The sequence below is a fragment of the Schistocerca gregaria genome, chromosome 8, assembly GCF_023897955.1.
Source record: "Schistocerca gregaria isolate iqSchGreg1 chromosome 8, iqSchGreg1.2, whole genome shotgun sequence".
In the NCBI taxonomy this organism is placed as follows: domain Eukaryota; kingdom Metazoa; phylum Arthropoda; class Insecta; order Orthoptera; family Acrididae; genus Schistocerca; species Schistocerca gregaria.
Window position 1 is genome coordinate 293,761,630 of NC_064927.1, and position 19,889 is coordinate 293,781,518.

At 39.0% G+C, this 19,889-nt stretch overlaps 1 protein-coding gene across 2 annotated transcripts in view; it reads right to left on the reverse strand.

Moving 5' to 3' along the window:
- The window catches only part of LOC126284505 (rabankyrin-5), a 499,589-nt gene that overhangs the window by 34,992 nt on the left and 444,708 nt on the right, over positions 1–19,889 (reverse strand). The window contains exons 19-20 of one of the 2 annotated variants that reach the window (XM_049983482.1): positions 5,045–5,251; positions 1,396–1,534 (exon numbers count right to left, since the gene is read on the reverse strand). The exons of the other annotated variant lie outside the window; for it this stretch is intronic. Coding sequence (XP_049839439.1) covers positions 1,396–1,534; positions 5,045–5,251 — 346 coding nt within the window. The remainder of the gene's footprint in view (positions 1–1,395; positions 1,535–5,044; positions 5,252–19,889) is intronic. 2 annotated transcript variants of the gene reach the window in all.

The window sequence follows — 19,889 nt, forward strand, 5'->3', positions numbered from 1 at the left end:
GCGAAACGGCTATTTACAATTTGTACAAAAACCAGATGGCAGTTACAAGTGTCGAAGGACATGAAAGGGAAGCAGTGGTTGGGAAGGGAGTGAGACAGGGTTGTAGCCTCTCCCCAATCTTATTCGATCTGTATATTGAGCAAGCAGTAAAGGAAACAAAAGAAAAATTCGGAGTAGGTATTAAAATCCATGGAGAAGAAATAGAAAATTTGAGGTTTGTCAATGACATTGTAATTCTGTCAGAGACAGCAAAGGACTTGGAAGAGCAGTTGAACGGAATAGACAGTGTCTTGAAAGGAGGATATAAGATGAACATCAACAAAAGCAAAACGAGGATAATGGAATGTAGTCGAACTAATTCAGGTGATGCTGAGGGAATATAATTAGGAAATGAGATGCTTAAAGTAGTAAAGGAGTTTTGCTATTTGGGAAGCAAAATAACTGATGATGGTCGAAGTAGAGATGATATAAAATGTAGACTGGCAACGGCAAGGAAAGCGTTTCTGAAGAAGAGAAATTTGTTAATATCGAGTATAGACTTAAGTGTCAGGAAGTCGTTTCTGAAAGTATTTGTATGGAGTGTAACCATGTATGGAAGTGAAATATGGACGATAAATAGTTTGGACAAGAAGAGAATAGAAGCTTTTGAAATGTGGTGCTACAGAAGAATGCTGGGTAGATCACATAACTAATGAGGAGGTATTGAACAGAATTGGGGAGAAGAGGAGTTTGTGGCACAACTTGACAAGAAAAAGGGACCAGTTGGTAGGACATGTTCTGAGGCATCAAGGGATCACAAATTTGGCATTGGAGGGCAGCATGGAGGGTAAAAATCGTAGAGGGAGACCAAGAGATGAATACACTAAGCAGATTTAGAAGAATGTAGGTTGCAGTAAGTACTGGGAGATGAAGAAGCTTGCACAGGATAGAGTAGCGTGGAGAGCTACATCAAACCAGTCTCAGGACTGAAGACAACAACAACAACACCAATTTTTTATTTTCATTTATTTATTTTATTTCAGAAACAACTGCTTTGTGGATAATCTTGATGCTATTATGAGTAAGCACAAGTTACAATTTCTCTATCCCCAGAGATGTAACATTTATATCCTTAAATGCTAAACCAATAGCAGATTCGTGTAGTGAGATGAGTAACTCAAAACTGACCCTGCACATTAATGCTCCTTTTCTGGCCAACTATAAACTGCTGTATCTCTTGTTCTCACTCACTGCCTCTCTGTACTCATACAAAGTGAAAACTTACATTGCTTGATATTCGAGGGGGGGGGGGGGGGCGCACACACTCACCTCTATTTAGGGGGAAAAAAAGTGGAAAAACTGCTGGACCACAGAGTTGTTCACTATTTTTACTGTTACTGTTATAGAATTTCTCACCTGTGTTGCCATCAAGATCTGGTTTGTCAAGCGGATAATGTGGAATACATTCTATGAACAATTCAGCAATTCCAGCTGCTGTGTCCTTTGATGCCCCTGCAAGTTCATGCACAGGATTTCTCCCTTTCAGGTTTGCTGCCTGTAAAAGTACAAAGTGATACAAAATTGTAGATAACAAGCAAATTTAACTTAATGGCTATTAATATAATAGATGAGCATGTCGTCAATATCAAGTGCTACTTACTTAGTTCTTTTGTACCAAATTTAGTTCACCCTAAATAAGCTCTACTAATGTAATGCTTTAAATCGAGGTACATGACCAACTCTACTTCTCAAGAAATTAGTATGTTATTTATCGAGAGAGAGAGAGAGAGAGAGAGAGAGAGAGAGAGAGAGAGAGGGAGGGAGAGAGAGTTGTAACAATCAACAAGCCTGTGGATGATTACGACAACGTAAAAGTTACACATGGAGAAATCTTACAAGAATTTAAAAAAATTTAAAAGTATAATTATCAACACAAATTTTCTTAGAAGCCACTTGACAAGTTAATGGGTGGAAATAAGAATGGACAGAGAGATACTGAGAGGAAAAGCAGAAAGGCTCTGATAATCAAGCTGAAACAAACTCCTCAGTTTCACAAAATGAATACAAAAATAAATGATGATAAAAGTACCCAGAATGGGGATAGTTGGAGTTGTTCTGAAGGTTTATGACATTCGCCTGCTTTATTTCTTCATTGATGGTCCTCAGTGTCAACGTACTGCGTTGTGAAAAATTGGAGGTTGGAAGTAGCCAACAGGTGCACGCACAATTGTGTCACAGTTCTTTACTTTCACTGTTCAACAACCCCCCCCCCCCCTCCCCGATATTGCACAGTTAATATGGCCAGTCCACTAGTGGTTAACTTTCGATAAGCCCTATTAATAGTCTTCATGGGTTTGCCACCAGATCACAATGTGCAAATTCCACAATATTTCCTTGGAGCAACTGTCCGACATCTTCAGGTGGTTCAACCTTGCTGGTGGCTAGGTATGACTGACGGTATCCACACGTCAATGCCACCTTTCTAAAGCACGCGCGCAAAGAAGGCGCATGTGCTGAAATCATGCATGCACAATAATCTGCTGATAGATGGTGCCGCATTCAAACTCCCTCTGCCGAAAATCACAGAGTGGCTCTCCTGCGTGTGCGCTGTAGACTGCATTTGCCAACAGTGTGGCCAGACGTTACTAATCAACTAGACAAATGTTATGACGGGTCTGTTATCGAATAATCTTGATTTTCGAATCATGATTTAATAGCAGCCAGTACAGGATTCCAGGCTGTGCTCAGTTGAAATCCCACACCCTTGTTGATGAGATTATCGGCTATACGGATATATATTACTTTCTTAATGATGCAATCCCAGAAAGATTATGCTGGGATTAAAACTTCCGCCTTTTCATAAATCATCTGATTTTCTGTATTCAGACAGTATTCTACATTTGCCGACTTTTCCGGTTGACAAAGGCGTGTATGACTCAGGTGTTCATCGCAGCATTCTAGTACTGTGGGGCATGTCTGGCCTATGCACGCTGCCCACATTGACAAGGAATCTTGTACACACCACATTTCCTCAGGCCAAGGTCATCCTTAACCGAATCCAACAGGTTTCTCAGTTTTGCAGATGGTTGAAATACACATTTAATTCCTTATCTTCTGAGGACTTTTCAGATTCTTGAAGACATGGCACCAAAATACGGCAAAAAGGCTAAAGTGGTGGGTGTCTTCGTATCTACATTCTGCTCCATAGATTGAACTTGCTTGGGCTTGAATGCATTAAGTATCTGTCTCTCAGAATAAACATTTTGTCAGAACACTGTCTTCAAATGTTGTATTTTACTCAACAGGCTTTCTGAATCAGATTACCACTTGTGCTCTATGAACTAATGCCCATAATGCACTACTGCACTGTGCAGGATTATGGCAGCTTGTGGTATGCAGATATTGATCTGTATGTGTTGGCTTGCAGTAGACACTGTGTCCCAAGGTTCCATCTGCTTTCCTTTGTACCAAAACATCAACAAAGGTAAAGTACCATCTTTTTCCATTTCCACTGTGAATTTTATATTCGGATGGAATGAATTCACACCTGAGATTTGCCCTTGATTTGAAGTTACTAGTGTGCACAAAAACATAGTGTAATGGCTTTTAGTGACATCCAATAGTGTATCATTATCACACATTTGCTGCTGTGGCTTTGTAAGTTCGCAAATACCACTGACAACTACTCCTCAGATATGAACTGACAAAGATTTACAATGTATAATTGGCTTTCAACACTGAAAAACTACAAACACCAGTAAAAGGTCCAAGGAGTCCCAAGAAGCTACAAACATACAAGAATCAATATGTAACAGGTCACAACTGAGTTCTAATTCTAAATAAATAAATAAATAAATAAATAAATAAATAAAAAAGGGTTCTAATGTTCTTTATTGGAGTCTTCACCAGGACACAATCCCATCATATGAAGGTTGAACACAATGGCCCTTGAGAAGTGTATCTAGCCTCGTTTCCATCTTGTTTCAATTCTGATAATACATGTTGTGTCTAATCATAATCTTTGCTCACTAAAATGTTATTTAGGAAGAGTTCCTATCTTATTGTCTGTCTACTACATGCACTGGTGAGGAGAGTTAATTTCCCAGCCACCAAATGAAACATCACACAATTTGCACAAAAATTGAAGGATTATGTGCCAGTTGAAGACTGTCATTTTCAATAATGAAATATGTAAATTATCGATTCACATTATATGAGGACTGGTGTATCTGCCAAGTAGCCAATTTCTCCACACATCAGACAGGCCATTTGACCAACTGCACCACCAGGAGTATGTGCATATATGGCTTTTACAAACACTGAACTACTTTCCTTGTGTGGTTGAAGTTGAGGTTGAGGTTGAGGTTGTTTTGGGGAAGTAGACCAGACAGTGAGGTCATCGGTCTCATCGGATTAGGGAAAGATGGGGAAGGAAGTCAGCCATGCCCTTTCAAACAAACCATCCCGGATTATGCCTGGAGCAATTTAGGGAAATCACGGAAAACCTAAATCAGGATGGTCAGATGCGGGATTGAACCATCGTCTTCCCGAATGTGAGTCCATTGTGCTAACCACTCCTGTGAGCATTGTTACTTGTTTTCTGGTGAGGTTTTTTATTTGTAATCATAATAATTGTTGCTGAGCGATAAAGTGTACTCCACAAAATAACAAATGATGAAATTTGTGGGCCACCTTCGATGTGTTTTTCCCCAAAATTATCAAAACCCTTGTTACGAGGTATCAAATTTATTACAGTAGCATGTAAAAATTTGAAGTAAATTGGTGATATCTTTTCAAAATTTAAAATTTCCCCTTTATTTATTACAAATAGGTACATAAAGATGTGTGTATTTGAATGCGACATTGTGTCAAAATCTCTTGTCAACTAAGTTTTGAGTTTTGCAAGTCGGTACATATACAGGTTGAATTATTATATATAAAGAAGATGAAGATTATTGTGATCACTCAACTTCATTCTTTTCTTTGTCTTTTATGAAAGCCTGAAAGATACTGGGGATAACCAATATATTACATTAAGAGAAAAAAAAATTCTATTTATTCTCACCTCAGCATCCAACTGTGACTCAGTAAGAAGCACAAGTGCAGTGCCTCGTTGACCTTCACGGCAAGCTATATGCAATGCATTATCCCCTTCTGAATCTGAAGCATTAGCATCAGCACCATTCTGCAGCAAAGCTGATATAACAGCCGCATGGCCTGCTCCCGCTGCAACATGCAAAGCTGTTCTTTGGTGGGCATCACGGTCATCTACCTGCCAGGGTTAATTAAAGGCACTGTATAAATATTTAAGTAGCACTTAAAAGTTAGAATAAACAACAAAGTTCATATTAAATAGCCCCATTTATGCAAACATTGATTGGAGCTGAGTTACATGACCAATAAGCTTTCAACTTTAGCCCAGTCAATCAAGACCAAAGAAGGTCAAATATGGAGGAAAAAATTGTGTAGTCATAAATTTTTGGATAGTGGTAAGAAAGAGTGTCATGAACAACAAATCCCCACCAGTGGGATGTAACAGTGATATAGCTGGGTAGGTGGGTGGGGTGCAAATGTCACTTTATGCTCTTGAGTAACTTGAAAACTACAGCTTATACTGAAAATTTTTTCCAGTACAAAATTAAACTACTTTAAACCCACTACAAAAAAAGATCCCATTCATTTTTTTCACTAGGACTAATAGTTTCCTCATTGCAGGAGATGGAAAAATCACAGGTTATTAAAAATACAATTTTAATGGTATATAACTATTGTTTTAGCGTTAAATGAAGCAGGTTAATAGAAATATTAAATATATGTGTCAAGTCCAAGTGTACAGAGCCACCACAGTGTGCCTTATGAAACACTGGTGATGCAGTGTTTACACATGCCCAGGTGGGGCAGGAAGAGACCTGGGAGGGGGGGGGGGGGGGGGGTATTTTTCACAAAGTGCAAAACACTACATTGAATATAGGTATATATTATTAATAATAGTGATGAAAGAAATGCATATTGACAAAATCCTCATAATTTTCTACCTGTTGTTCTACACTGATAAGAGGGAAAATTTATTACTGGTCATCCTCTACGGCAGGTTCTAGCATTCTTCCAGGGAAGGTAACTTTCCCCAGCATTTCCTGTTCAGTTCTCTTACGTGAGTAGACTGAGCTCATGTATATATAATAGTGTTATTTTCATTTTTTTAAGTGAGTAGTTATATAAAAAGGCTCAAGAGCTGAAACTGTCACCTGCATACCAAACTGCAGAGGCCACCTCAAGTGTAACATGCTGTCAATATGTATTCAACAACATCGATTTCATTGTCTCCAGTATCACTGGCAGGAATACTTTTCACAGCTTGAAGGATATCAAGTGCATCATCCCAGCCTCATCTCTCCCAACATCTGAAGAGGCTTAAACTGTCTCCCTCTGCAACAAAAGTAGGTCACCTAAGTGTTAAGGAACTTCAGATATTTCAATGTAAATCAAGCAATGAATTACAGCAGATTACCAAGACATTTCCAGGGGCAGATGTGGACTCTGACCACAATCTATTGGTTATGTACTGTAGATTAAAACTGAAGAAACTGCAAAAAGGTGGGCATTTAAGGAGATGGGACCTGGATAAACTGACTAAACCAGAGGTTGTACAGAGTTTCAGGGAGAGCATACGGGATAAATTGACAGGAATGGGGGAAAGAAATACAGCAGAAGAAGAATGGATAGCTCTGAGGGATGAAGTAGTGAAGGCAGCGGAGGATCAAGTAGGTAAAAAGATGAGGGCTAGTATAAATCCTTGGGTAACAGAAGAGATAATGAATTTAATTGATGAAAGGAGAAAATACAAAAATGCAGTAAATGAAGAGGTAAAAACGAATACAAACGTCTCAAAAATGAGATCAACAGGAAGTGCAAAATGGCTAAGCAGGGTTAGCTAGAGGACAAATGTAAGGATGTAGAGGCTTATCTCACTAGGGGTAAGATAGATACTGCCTACAGGAAAATTAAAAAGACCTTTGTGAAAAGAGAACCACTTGTACGAATATCAAGAGCTCAGATGGAAACACAGTTCCAAGCAAAGAAGGGAAAGCAGAAACGTGGAAGGAGTATATAGAAGGTCTATACAAGAGCAATGTACTTGAGGACTATATTATGGAAATGGAAGAGGAGATAGATGAAGATGAAATGGGAGACACGATACTGCGTGAAGAGTTTGACAGAGCACTGAAAGACCTGAGTCGAAACAAGGCCCCGGGAGTAGACAACATTCCATTAGCACTACTGACAGCCTTGGGAGAGCCAGTCCTGACAAAACTCTACCATCTGGTGAGCAAGATGCATGAGACAGGCGAAATACCCTCAGACTTCAAGAAGAATAAAATAATTCCAAGGCAAACCTACACTTCTAGCATTTGTAGACTTAGATAAAGTTTTTGACAATGTTGACTGGAATACTCTCTTTCAAATCCTGAAGGTGGCAGGGGTAAAATACAGGGAGCGAAAAGCTATTTACAATTTGTACAGAAACCAGATGGAATGTAGTCGAATTAAGTCGGGTGATGCTGTGGGAATTAGATTAGGAAACAAGATGCTTAAAGTAGTAAAGGAGATCTGCTATTTGGAGAGCAAAATAACTGATGATGGTCGAAGTAGTGATGATATAAAATGTAGACAGACAATGGCAAAGAAAGCGTTTCTGAAAAGAGAAATTTGTTAACATCGAGTATAGATTTAAGTGTCAGGAAGTCATTTCTAAAAGTATTTGTATATAGTGTAGCCTTGTATGGAAGTGAAACGTGCATGATAAATAGTTTGGACAAGAAGAGAATAGAAGCTTTCGAAACGAGGTGCTACAGAAGAATGCTGAAGATTAGATGGATAGATCACATAACTAATGAGGAAGTATTGAATATAATTGGGGCACAATTTGACAAGAAGAAGGGACCGGTTGGTAGGACATGTTCTGAGGCATCAAGGGATCACAAATTTAGCATTGGGGGGGAGCGTGGAGGGTAAAAATCATTGAGGGAGACCAAGAGATGAATACACTAAACAGATTCAGAAAGATGTAGGTTGCAGTAAGTACTGGGAAATGAAGAAGCTTGCACAGAATAGAGTAGCATGGAGAGTTGCGTCAAACCAGTCTCAGGACTGAAGATCACCACAACAACAACAACAACCATTCTAGACTTGGTCAGTCCCAATTCATCAGACATCATTTTCACACCCATCTTGGAAAATATGCTACAGATGTGGGGTAAAGGATTCCACTCATAGTACCCCACTCTACAAGTGTCAGCAATTCCTGAATAGAAGATATTATGCAGTCTCCTAGTAATACAGTTAATGGTGAAAGAAGTGCAATAACTTTCTGTTCATTCATTTATTCACTGCCAACAATAGACAGTAGCGAGGTGCCACATATAATAATCCAATACCTTTCTCATCAACACTGAAAAGTTCACTTACAAATTACATACTTCTCATTGAGTATAAAAGTATTTTACACACAAATTGACTTATTCATGTAAATAAGCACACACTTATTAAGCTGATTATAACTCGACTACATAAACATGAGCTCAGTGAACTTAGTGTATCTGTTCACCTAAGAGACCTGGGCAGGAACCTGCCATACAGGGTGACTAAGAAACAATTTACCCTCTATTAGTGTAGAAGAGTGTGCGGAGATTTATGCAGATTCTGTCCATACACGTTTTTACATTATTATTATTAGTAACTCAGATCTGTTCCAATGTCATGTTAATGCACTTTGTGGAAAATGACCCCACCCCCCACAAAAAAATAACGTTTTCTCTGCGCACTGCATCACCAGTGATTCATAAGGCACACTGGGGAGAGTTGGTATAACTATGTGAAACACCATGTAATCATTTTTGGTGATGTGGTGATGGTAGAGAGAGTGGAGAATCACCTGCTTGTTTTTCAGTTTACAGAGATATGAAAGCATGAACTGCAAGAGCACAATCTGGCAACCTACCTTCCCTCGCACTTCTACCCTCCAACCCCCACCCTGCTCTCTCATCTGCCCTACCACACCTGCAGAATGCACTTTATCCCTTCTACACTCTACTGCACTTAGACATGATACAAGCATTAATACTTGTTCTGAACTCACTTCATTTAACAATAAACAATAATTTTATACACCATTAAAACACTATTTTTAATAATCTGTGAATCTGCGAATTTTCTAGCCCCTGTAACATGGAAGCTATTAGTCACAGATAAAAACTCTTTCTGTGGGAAATTTAAAGTGATTTAATTTTGTGCTGGGAACATTTTCTGATAGAAGCTGAGGTTTTTGAATTATTCAAGAAAAACATTAATTTTCAAATATTAAGTGTTTATTACAAACCTAACTATATTGCAGTAATAGTTCAGATGCACTTAGTTATTGCGGCAACATACCCACTTTTCATTATACGACAGTCCTGTATCAAAACTAAATTCTCTGTCCTGAGATACTTTAATCATTTATATCTCTTGAAATCATTCTACAACTTGCAATTATTCATGAAGCTCCTAATATAACTTCACTATAAACAAAATCCTATCCACACGGCACTCTAGCCCTAGATTTGGTCATAATATATGAGTGAAAAAGATATTTTGCTTATACATACATACATACGTCTTACATATGTGTATATAAAGATGGATATTTGTATATCCATGCTCTTCTTTGAAAGCCTTGAATCTTCAGTATACAAACAGCAAACTTCACAAGTATCAGCACTGTAGGGTTTACACCCTGACTTCAACAAGAGCAGGGATACAGACAACAAAATTTTTTTCAGCCCCCTGCTGTATAGACTGCCTTATACAACGGGTTTGTTGTGTGGGAATACTATCAGCCTGCCTTACAGACCTGCTTTCCAGGACAGCCAACAAATCAGGGGCAAGAAATTGCTTTTCAAGTAGTATGGGCCTGCTTTATCTGCCCAGTTTTGCAGCACCTGCATATAGAGATGGGTACACAGCTGGAGATAGATTGAGATGGGCATAAAAGGGTACAAACAGCAGTAGAGCAGGAGTGTGTGTGTGTGGGGGGGGGGGGGGGGGGGGGGGGGGGGGGATGGACACACACACACACACACACACACACACACACAGAGAGAGAGAGAGAGAGAGAGAGAGAGAGAGAGAGAGAGAGAGAGAGAGAGACGGGAGGAAAAAGTGGTGGACACACAGGGAAGAGAGGATGAAATTTGTGCAATATACATGTTGAGTGCACACATGAGCGAAGCCACAGGAACAGGCTAGTATTTATGTAACTGCTCAGGTTTCCACGGCCAGAGTGAGCTAACAAAGTTTTCTGGATATGGTACCATATTATATTCTAAATAACTATCACTGACCGAACCAACGATTCAACCACAGTTACAGATGCCTCCTCCTGTATCTACAGGTTATTTACAATATGCCACAGTACTTTACCCAGAGGACTTTCATGTTAAAATTTCAAAACTGAATACCGATATATTTGGCAGTCTACAAATGCACTTTGCACCTGCGCACCTTTGCACACATTTTCCCTCACAGACAGAAGCTATGTAATTTTTCTAAAATGGTCATAGGAAGGGACTGATTCAGCATCTAGAAAATTCAAAACAATCTTTGGTGAAGTAAAATGAAAGAGTGTAAACATTTAAAAATGAAATGAGAATTCCACTGTTAAAGGGAACTGACAGGTGGAATGAGTACACTGAACACCTCTACGAGGGGGAGGACTTGTCTGAAGAAATGATGGAGGAAGAAATTGGGGTCGATAAGGAAGACACAGGGGATCCAGTATTGAGAGTTAGGGTTTAACTGAGTTTTGGAAGACTTACAATCAAACAAGGCAGAAGGGATAGATAACATTTCTTCAGAATTTCTTAAATCACTGGGGGTAGTGGCAATGGAGTCACTATTCAAATTAGTGTGTAGAACCTGTGAATCTTAAACATGCAATTTCGGGAAAATGACATCTACACAACTCTGAAGATTGTAAGAGCAGAAAAATGTGAGAACTATGGCACAGTCTTCTTAACGACTCATGCATCGCAGTTGCCAATGAGAGTAATATACAGAATTAAAATGAAAATTGAGAATTGTTTGGATGACAATCATCTTGACTATTGGAAAGGTAAGTGCACCAATGAAGAAGTCCTCCAATGTCCCAGGCAAATAATTTGTACTGGCCAAGAACAGAAGTGGACCTGTGGCACAGTACTGTTATTGTTACATCATTCCAAACTTACCGTTATTGTTACCTCATTCCAAACTTAATCTTATTCTTATCGCATCATTTGCTAATGCAACACTGTTTTGTATTGTTAAGGTATGACTTTACTTTTGAAAAGAGAAGGCCTTTAAAGCCATGCCAATCCCTAGCAAATTGTTACAATCTACACAAAGGCCTTAGGATGATCATAAAAAATGTCAACAGGCGATTTTTATTGCTTACCTCTACGAGAATCTAGTTTGTGAGATCATTTAGTTCCCTCTCAGTAGAGAATCCCTTGTTGAAAATGTTTTTCTCAGAATGCTGGTTCAATGTTCTATTATAAGCCATCTTCTCAAACATCTTTAAGAGTACAGTAAGGAGACGGGTCAGTTCATGATTAGGTCATTCTCTTAGTGCCATTTTTGTTTATTAGTATATTTCATACATTGGTGTTACTACTCCACCCTTCAGTCTTTCAGAAAATACACCTTGACTCTGATTGCTTACAAAGTTAACTCAAGTGTGGCACTGCCAAGTTGGCACAAGATATTAATACTGTGGTTGAGATACCATCATAGCAAGAGGAGTTACTGATTTCTAGTGTCCTAATCTGGCAAAACTGATGCCTGGTGCAGAAATACCATGTCTCAGTAATTTCGCAGCAATGGTTTATTGGAGTGAAATGCGGTTGGGATCCCTGCACATGCCTGTTTATAATGAGTAACTGCAGGAAGTTTCATTGTTGCATGTCTGTTAGTTATTTTTCAGTACTATATTGAGTAGAACATTGTGTCACACAGCTTGCGAATTGAGATATGGCTGAGTTAGAGGAGCAAAACATCTGAATTAAATTTTGTGTGAAACTCAAGAAAACCTTTACAGAGACACACAAAATGATTCGAGAAGCCTACGGTGATGAGCGATTAAGCCATACCCTGTGTTACAAATAATTCACGTGGTTTAAAAATGGCCAGTCAGAAGTTAGAGATGACCCACGTTCAGGACGCCCTTCAAGATTTACCGATGATGCTCATATCATAAATTACAACAAAATTATGCCTGCCAACTAAAGACTGACTGTCCTCGAGATTGCAGAAGAATTAACATTTCAGTTGGATCATGTCATGATATCCTAATATCTTGGAATCTTCCTAAGGAACATCTCGTTCTCATTTTCGTGATCCAAAAGAAAACAAAACTGGTGATAAGATATGGGTCTATGGTTATGATGTAGAGGTCAAGGTTTAATCTTCACAATTTGTTGGGAAAGGTTATCCAAGACCAAAAAACAGCTCGTCAGGTCAGGTCAAATGTCAAAGCAATGCTCATAGTTTTCTTTAGTTTTGAAGGATTAGTTCATGAATTCACACCACAGGGACAAACTGTTAATTGATGATACTATTGGGATGTGTTGTGAAATCTGCAAGAAAATGTGACAAGGAAATGGCATGAAATATGGTGAGACAATTCATGGCTCTTGCATCACGATAACGCACCCGCACATTCAACCTCATTTGTTAGTAGTGACTACTGCAGAAAAAACGAAATCACTGTGCTGCCTCATGCTTCATGTTCTCTAGACCTGCCAGTGCAGACTTTTTTTACTTATTTTCAAAATTGTAAACCTTACTGAATGGATGAAGACTTGTAATGATGTTGTTGACGTTGTTGTTATTGTGGTCTTCAGTCCAGAGACTGGTTTGATGCAGCTCTCCATGCTACTCTATCCTGTGCAAACTTCTTCATCTCCCAGTACTTACTGCAACCTACATCCTTCTGAATTCATCTCTTGGTCTCCCTCTATGATTTTTACCCTCCACGCTGCCCTCTAATGCTAAATTTGTGATCTCTTGATGCCTCAGAACATGTCCTACCAACTGGCCCCTTCTTCTTGTCAAGTTGTGCCACAAGCTCCTCTTCTCCCCAATTCCATTCAGTACCTCCTCATTAGTTATGTGATCTACCCATATAATCTTCAGCATTCTTCTGTAGCACCACATTTCGAAAGCTTCTATTCTCTTCTTGTCCAAACTATTTACCGTCCATATTTCACTTCCATACATGGCTACACTCCATACAAATACTTTCAGAAATGACTTCCTGACACTTAAATCTATACTCAATGTTAACAAATTTCTCTTCTTCAGAAACGCTTTCCTTGCCATTGTCAGTCTACATTTTATATCCTCTCTACTTTGACCATCATCAGTTATTTTGCTCCCCAAATAGCAAATCTTCCTTACCTAATCTAATTCCCTCAGCATCACCCGATTTAATTCGACTACATTCCATTATCCTCGTTTTGCTTTTGTTGATGTTCATCTTATATCCTCCTTTCAAGACACTGTCCATTCCGTTCAACTGCTCTTCCACGTCCTTTGCTGTCTCTGACAGAATTACAATGTCATCGGCGAACCTCAAAGCTTTTATTTCTTCTCCATGAACTTTAATACCTACTCCGAACTTTTCTTTTGTTTCCTTTACTGCTTGCTCAATATAGATTGAATAACATTGGGGAGAGGCTACAACCCTGTCTCACTCCCTTCCCAACCACTGCTTCCCTTTCATGTCCCTCGACTCTTATAACTGCCATCTGGTTTCTGTACAAATTGTAAATAGCCTTTCGCTCTCTGCATTTTACCCCTACTACCTTAAGAATTTGAGAGTATTCCAGTCAACATTGTCAAAAGCTTTCTCTAAGTCTACAAATGCTAGAAACGTAGGTTTGCCTTTCCTTAATCTATTTTCTAAGATGAGTCGTAGGGTCGGTATTACCTCAAGTGTTCCAACATTTCTACAGAATCCAAACTGATCTCCCCCAAAGTCGGCTTCTGCCAGTTTTTCCATTCGTCTGTAAAGAATTCGAGTTAGTATTTTGCAGCCGTGACTTATTAAACTGATAGTTCGGTAATTTTCACATCTGTCAACACCTGCTTTCTTTGGGATTGGAATTATTATATTCTTCTTGAAGTCTGAGGGTATTTCGCCTGTCTCATACATCTTGCTCACCAGATGGTAGAGTTTTGTCAGGACTGGCTCTCCCAAGGCAGTCAGTAGTTCCAATGGAATGTTGTCTACTCCCGGGGCCTTGTTTTGACTCAGGTCTTTCAGTGCGCTGTCAAACTCTATCTTGTAATGATATGTAATGAAAGAAGAGATAAATGAGAAGTCATAGGCTGCACATCGCACAATCCACCAAGAGTGGTACCACGACCGCTCCGGAAATGGAAATGCCATTGGGAGTGGTGTATCAATTGTGGAGGAGAGACCATGCACAATGATGATACGCTGAAGAATTTTGTAACACTATTTACACAGCATTTTAAAGTCAAGATTAGAGAAAATCTGATACCAGATTTTCTCTCAAATTCCACTTAATGGTCCTTGATCCACTGGAGAGGAAAACTAGATTCATAAAGCTTTAAGAAATCTTTTAGGAAAAAAAGTGTATGCCCACTTGTTGAACTACTCCCCATTTTTCATCATACAAGTTCTCTCAGAATATTGTCACTGAGTCAGTATTTATAATTCTCTGAAATTCTGCTTCTTCTTCATCAACTAAGATTGGCTTAGGGACGCTTTATTGCTGCTATTTCACCATCAAGGTTACATAGCTAAGCTCAGTTGGAATAGGTCTCGGAAGATCCAAAGGTACCGACCAACCATCATGTCATCCTCAGCCGATAGGTGTCAATGGATGCAGATGTGGAGTGGCATGTTATCAGCAAACTGCTCTCCTGGTCGTTGCCAGGTTTTGTGCCCAAAGCTGCAACTTCACAGTCAGGTAGCTCCTCAATTGGCCTCACAATGGGTGAGTGTACACAAACTGCCAACAGTGCTTGGAAGACCTGGACAGTCACCCATCAAAGTTCTAGTCACTGAGACAAGGCCTATTGTACAGACCATGGTTACATTAAGCACTTACTGTGAGGCCCTCATCTGTTTTATTGATGACAGTTCAATTTAGAAATAAATTATCAGTAACATTAGTTTGGTACTGTTGCAGAGTGACATATTGCCATGTAGTAAAGAAAGAACAGTAAGACTAGGTTATAATAACTAATTACAGATTAAAGATGGAGTGCAAGCTCGTACTGGGGAAGGAATTTGGCTGTGTGCTCCTCAAAGCAAGCATCTCCACATTTGAGAAAGTCTGGATGGTTGGTTGGCAATTTGAACCTTCATCCTCGGTAAAGTGACATAACTGCAGACAGATGAATGAGGAAGCTTTGACGCAAGAAGGTAGGTTGCACATAGTATGTTGAGGCATTTATCTGTATGACCAGAGAACCTTTCAATAGGAGACCAGTAACCATCCATCACTGGGTATTTTGAGTGGACTGGCATATAGATTGCGAAAAACATGTAGATGGTGGAAGTCTGGGAACTGTTGTTGGTTAGAAAGGAGACTCAAGAGTTAAGGGATGATTCTTGAGTTCTGCATATACACTGTCACACTGGGAATGAGAAAGGATAATTAGGGTTTAACTTACTACCAATGAGAAGAGAGAGATGGAGAACAAGTTGGGTAGGAGAATCAAATAGGTCATGTATTTCTAAAAGGAACTGTGCCTTCAGTAATTTAGGGTAATTACTGAAAACATTAATGTTCAGTATGACCTTCTGGGACGGTGTCATTGTAACAGAGCATAGAGGTCTGTGGGGAGCATGGTGGTCTGTGGGGATCATAGTGGTCTGTGGGGTCAATAAATGATGAAGAATATTATGGATAAAACCATTGGTAAATCAGTCAACTACCAAAGGCAGGATATGTGATCAGGTGTAAAAGAAGAAACTAATATTAACAGCGTAGCAGTAGGTATGGATAAATATGTCTAGGAAACCTGAATGAAAATAATGAATATATCAATGTTTGCGTCATTACTGATTTTTGTTGAGAATATTATCATTACTGATTTTGGTTGAGAATGCAAGAAGCACATTATACATATACTAAGAAGAGAGCTTGCATTTTTTTATGTTTGCAGCCTAGCAGTATGGACTGCTTATGTGGGCTCCATTACTTACCCTTGCTCCAGCAAGTATCAGGGACCTGACAAGCGTTTCTGATCCAGCAGTTGCAGCGAGCTGCAACGGTGGCATCTGATTAGTATCTTGCACTCTTGAGTTGACGTCTACTTGGATTGAAAGCAGAAAAAGAATGGTCTCCATGTCTTCCTTTTGGATAGCAATATGCAGAAAGTTCTGGCCCTTATCATCATACTGTCAATAATAATAAAACTATCATTATTTACAAAGGTTCTTCTTATGGCAACAACATAAAAAAAGCTTTGTTATAAACACCCATAAATATCAACTTTTTTTTGCAATCTATATTAATTCATACTGCACTGCACTGAGATGAGAAAAGTCATCAGATAGCAATATGGACATCCGGATGGTGGTAGTATTGCGTACACAAGGTACAAAAGGACAGTGCATTGGCAAAGCTGTAATTTGTACTCAGGTGCAGCATGTGAAAAGATTTCCGATGTTATTACAGGGTGTATATGCAGACAAGGAAAAAAAAATTCTCGGATTTACTGGTTAAAAATACACTTTCCCCCTGATGAAAACACACTTTTTCCGTGTTAAGTGACAGTATATTTTCCCTCGGAACTGTAAAACTTATCAATCCTTTGAATGGTTATGGTTTTATACATGGGCATAGAATTTCCTGGCACTTTAGAAAACAAAACTCAGGGAAAAAGACACGTTTTGGAAGTATCTTTTGATATGCAGCAACATGTATACTGCATATTTTCCTATCGTGAAACTATACATTGGAATTCCCTCGAACACTGCATGTTACTTTCCAAATAATTGAAACTGAGATTGAGATGCACTTTTGTAAGTCAGTCATAGCTCATGTCACATGATCTCGCCAGCCGATGACAGCGGATATTCAGAGTAAAAGACATGTGATGTAGTCAGCAAACAGCAACATCACTGTCAAGTAGCACGAACACACAAACAGGGAAAGTTAATAGTTTAAATTAATATACATAGTGTTGCTACAAGAAAAGCAAAGCTTTCACATATACTATTGGTCTCTAAGGTTAATAAGCTGAAAGAGAAGGTAAACTTCCACATATAATGTTGATCTTTTTTGCGCATGTTACACTAAGATATATCACACATATGTGAAGTAAAATTTTTAATCACATAAATGTCTGATCTTCAGGGCTCAAAATTATTCTAAATGGCTCATCATCAAAGAATTGATTTTTAAAGGAGAGTCAAATGCTCTGTGATTTAAGAAACTTATGGTACATTCTCATAAAAGGAAATTTACTTTGAAAGTAACGCTTTTCAAACCACCATTTGCAATATTTTTCCTCTGCCTGTTAGAAATAGGCTCATTTGAGCAGTTTCAGCAGAGAGCGCAGATAACAGGCGACACCACGCTTGTGCAGCTACCATGATGTAAAACATTGGAAGATCATACATTATGTCATAAAAGAAACAAGCCATCAGAGGATACTCCAACAGCATCAGAATTTTGTGAACCATACTAAAATGTGCACATTTAAACTACATAGTGCACATTCGTATGTCCGAATTCCCAATGAAGTAGACCTCAACCTGGTATTAAATTTTCAGTGTGGTTTTCGGGTTGTAAATTTTCTTGGAGCATTAGTACTGTATTATAACATGTTTGGTTCTTTATTATGGCATAATGCCATATGTGCTAGAAGATGAAAACGTGCACTTGCAATGCAGCGAACATTTGAAACTAGCCAGTACTGTGGAATTAAAATTTCATTTCAAATACATTGAGTGCCTCTGCGGAAAAGGTTAATAAAAGTCAAATTCCTATTGCAAACAGATAAAAATAACTCCATTGTTCTGCAAGGTGATTAATGCTTGACTGTCAGAAAGGTGGAAACAGAATAAAATCTAAAAACTAATAACATATTTTAGCCTTCCATAATTATGTGAATGTATTTTAATTCACTTGATAGCTCCCGGCCACAGATATCCATTTTGCTTTCATGTGATGTGAGAGTAAATGAAGAGGAAACAGTAAAATCACTAAATGTAAACACGTGTCACACGGAGACTACCCACAACAACTCAGACTGCTCTGCCCATCAGCCCCGGATCGACGATATTTGCTAACCGGGTCAATACTAAATAAAATTGAATTTTCAAAAAATGTTCATATTGTAGCGCACATCTTTCTGAAAAGTCTGAAACATTAAACATAAATGTTCAAGGAAATGTAAGAGATGTTATTTGGTCTTAAGTGTGCCACATTGCAGTGCCATGCCTCTTCAAACATCATTCTTCTATTGCATGTCACTCTATTTCACTCTGTGGAATTGAAACGTGTATATTTTGTAATGGATGCCATCAAACTATATTCAGGACAGTGAAAACTGAAATGTCCTGTGGTGCCTCTCCTGCTTCCAGTCAGCCGGTTTGACAACCTGGCCCTCTCTTTCCTTTTCTTAAAAAAAAAAAAAAAAAAAAAAAAAACACAAAGAGACAAGCAAGAAAGTACACATTTCTTCTCTCTCTAATCTAGCTACAGCTTTACATGGCATGCTTTCCTTCCTGCAAAAGAATCTATTACCTCATTGAAGTTCGTGAAAAAGACTGGCCTAAATCTGGTAACTTACGACCCTAGGCGCACCCCTTGTGTACCGTACCCGGAAATATATTCTTGTTATTGTACCTAATTTCCTGTTTTGTCATTTAATGGCAGCCATGGATGCCCACTCTCTAATCCTGACCACTTGACCTCCTGCACCCTGTTGTCACGAGGGATATGTAACAACTGCCTCCCTCCCTCCTTTCCCAAACCCCGTATACATTTACACCAGAAGTGGGATCATACACATTTACCTTTGGTGTCGGATGTGGTATAAACATTAACACTTCACTAACCTTGCCAGAATCAGGTTTAGTTGTCCAGTGATTATTCTCTGGTTAGGCGTTTTACATGTTCGTACAACACGTTTTCCGCGTTACTTCCAGAATAAAACTTAAACGGCTGCTTGCCGGGGACTGCACAACTGGTCCTTACTAGTGTAGCGATCTGACCAAAAATTTTCTGTCAAAATTTCATTTTCTTGATTAGACTAAGAAGATAATACATAATCTTTCTCACCTGTTATTCCTGTTAGTTGTTTATTTCCATTCTGGTAGTCTGACTCTATGGACTGCGCTAGTAATTATAACAACGTTGATCATTCGCAAACCCAATCAACCACATAGTCAGACAGCGAGTGGTATTCATCCCTTTGGATTTACTCCACTCAGCTCGTATACCCCTGACCCTTTTGTCCGCGGAAAGTTTATTTCTAAATGTGACGAGGATTCTCCTGACAGAGACATCATGTACACTACATATGAATTCAAAAATCAACTTATGATTCATTCAGAAATCAACTTAAAATGTGTTCAAAGATGTTCAAAAACTAACAGGGATGGGTTTCAAAATCATATGAAAAACCGATAGACCAACATGCGCTGGATGCTAGGCGTTTTGTGAAACAAGTTTTTTTTCCTCGAGAATATGAATTTGGTGCCCCCTTTTCCTGGTAGCATCTAGCTGCTTGCTGCAACTGCTTGCACAGCCAACAGCCACATTCCTGTAGCCAGAAGTGGGAGAATCTACCACTCAAACGCGGCTTAACTGAGCATGCGCATGGGCCCACTCGTAACAGTTAAA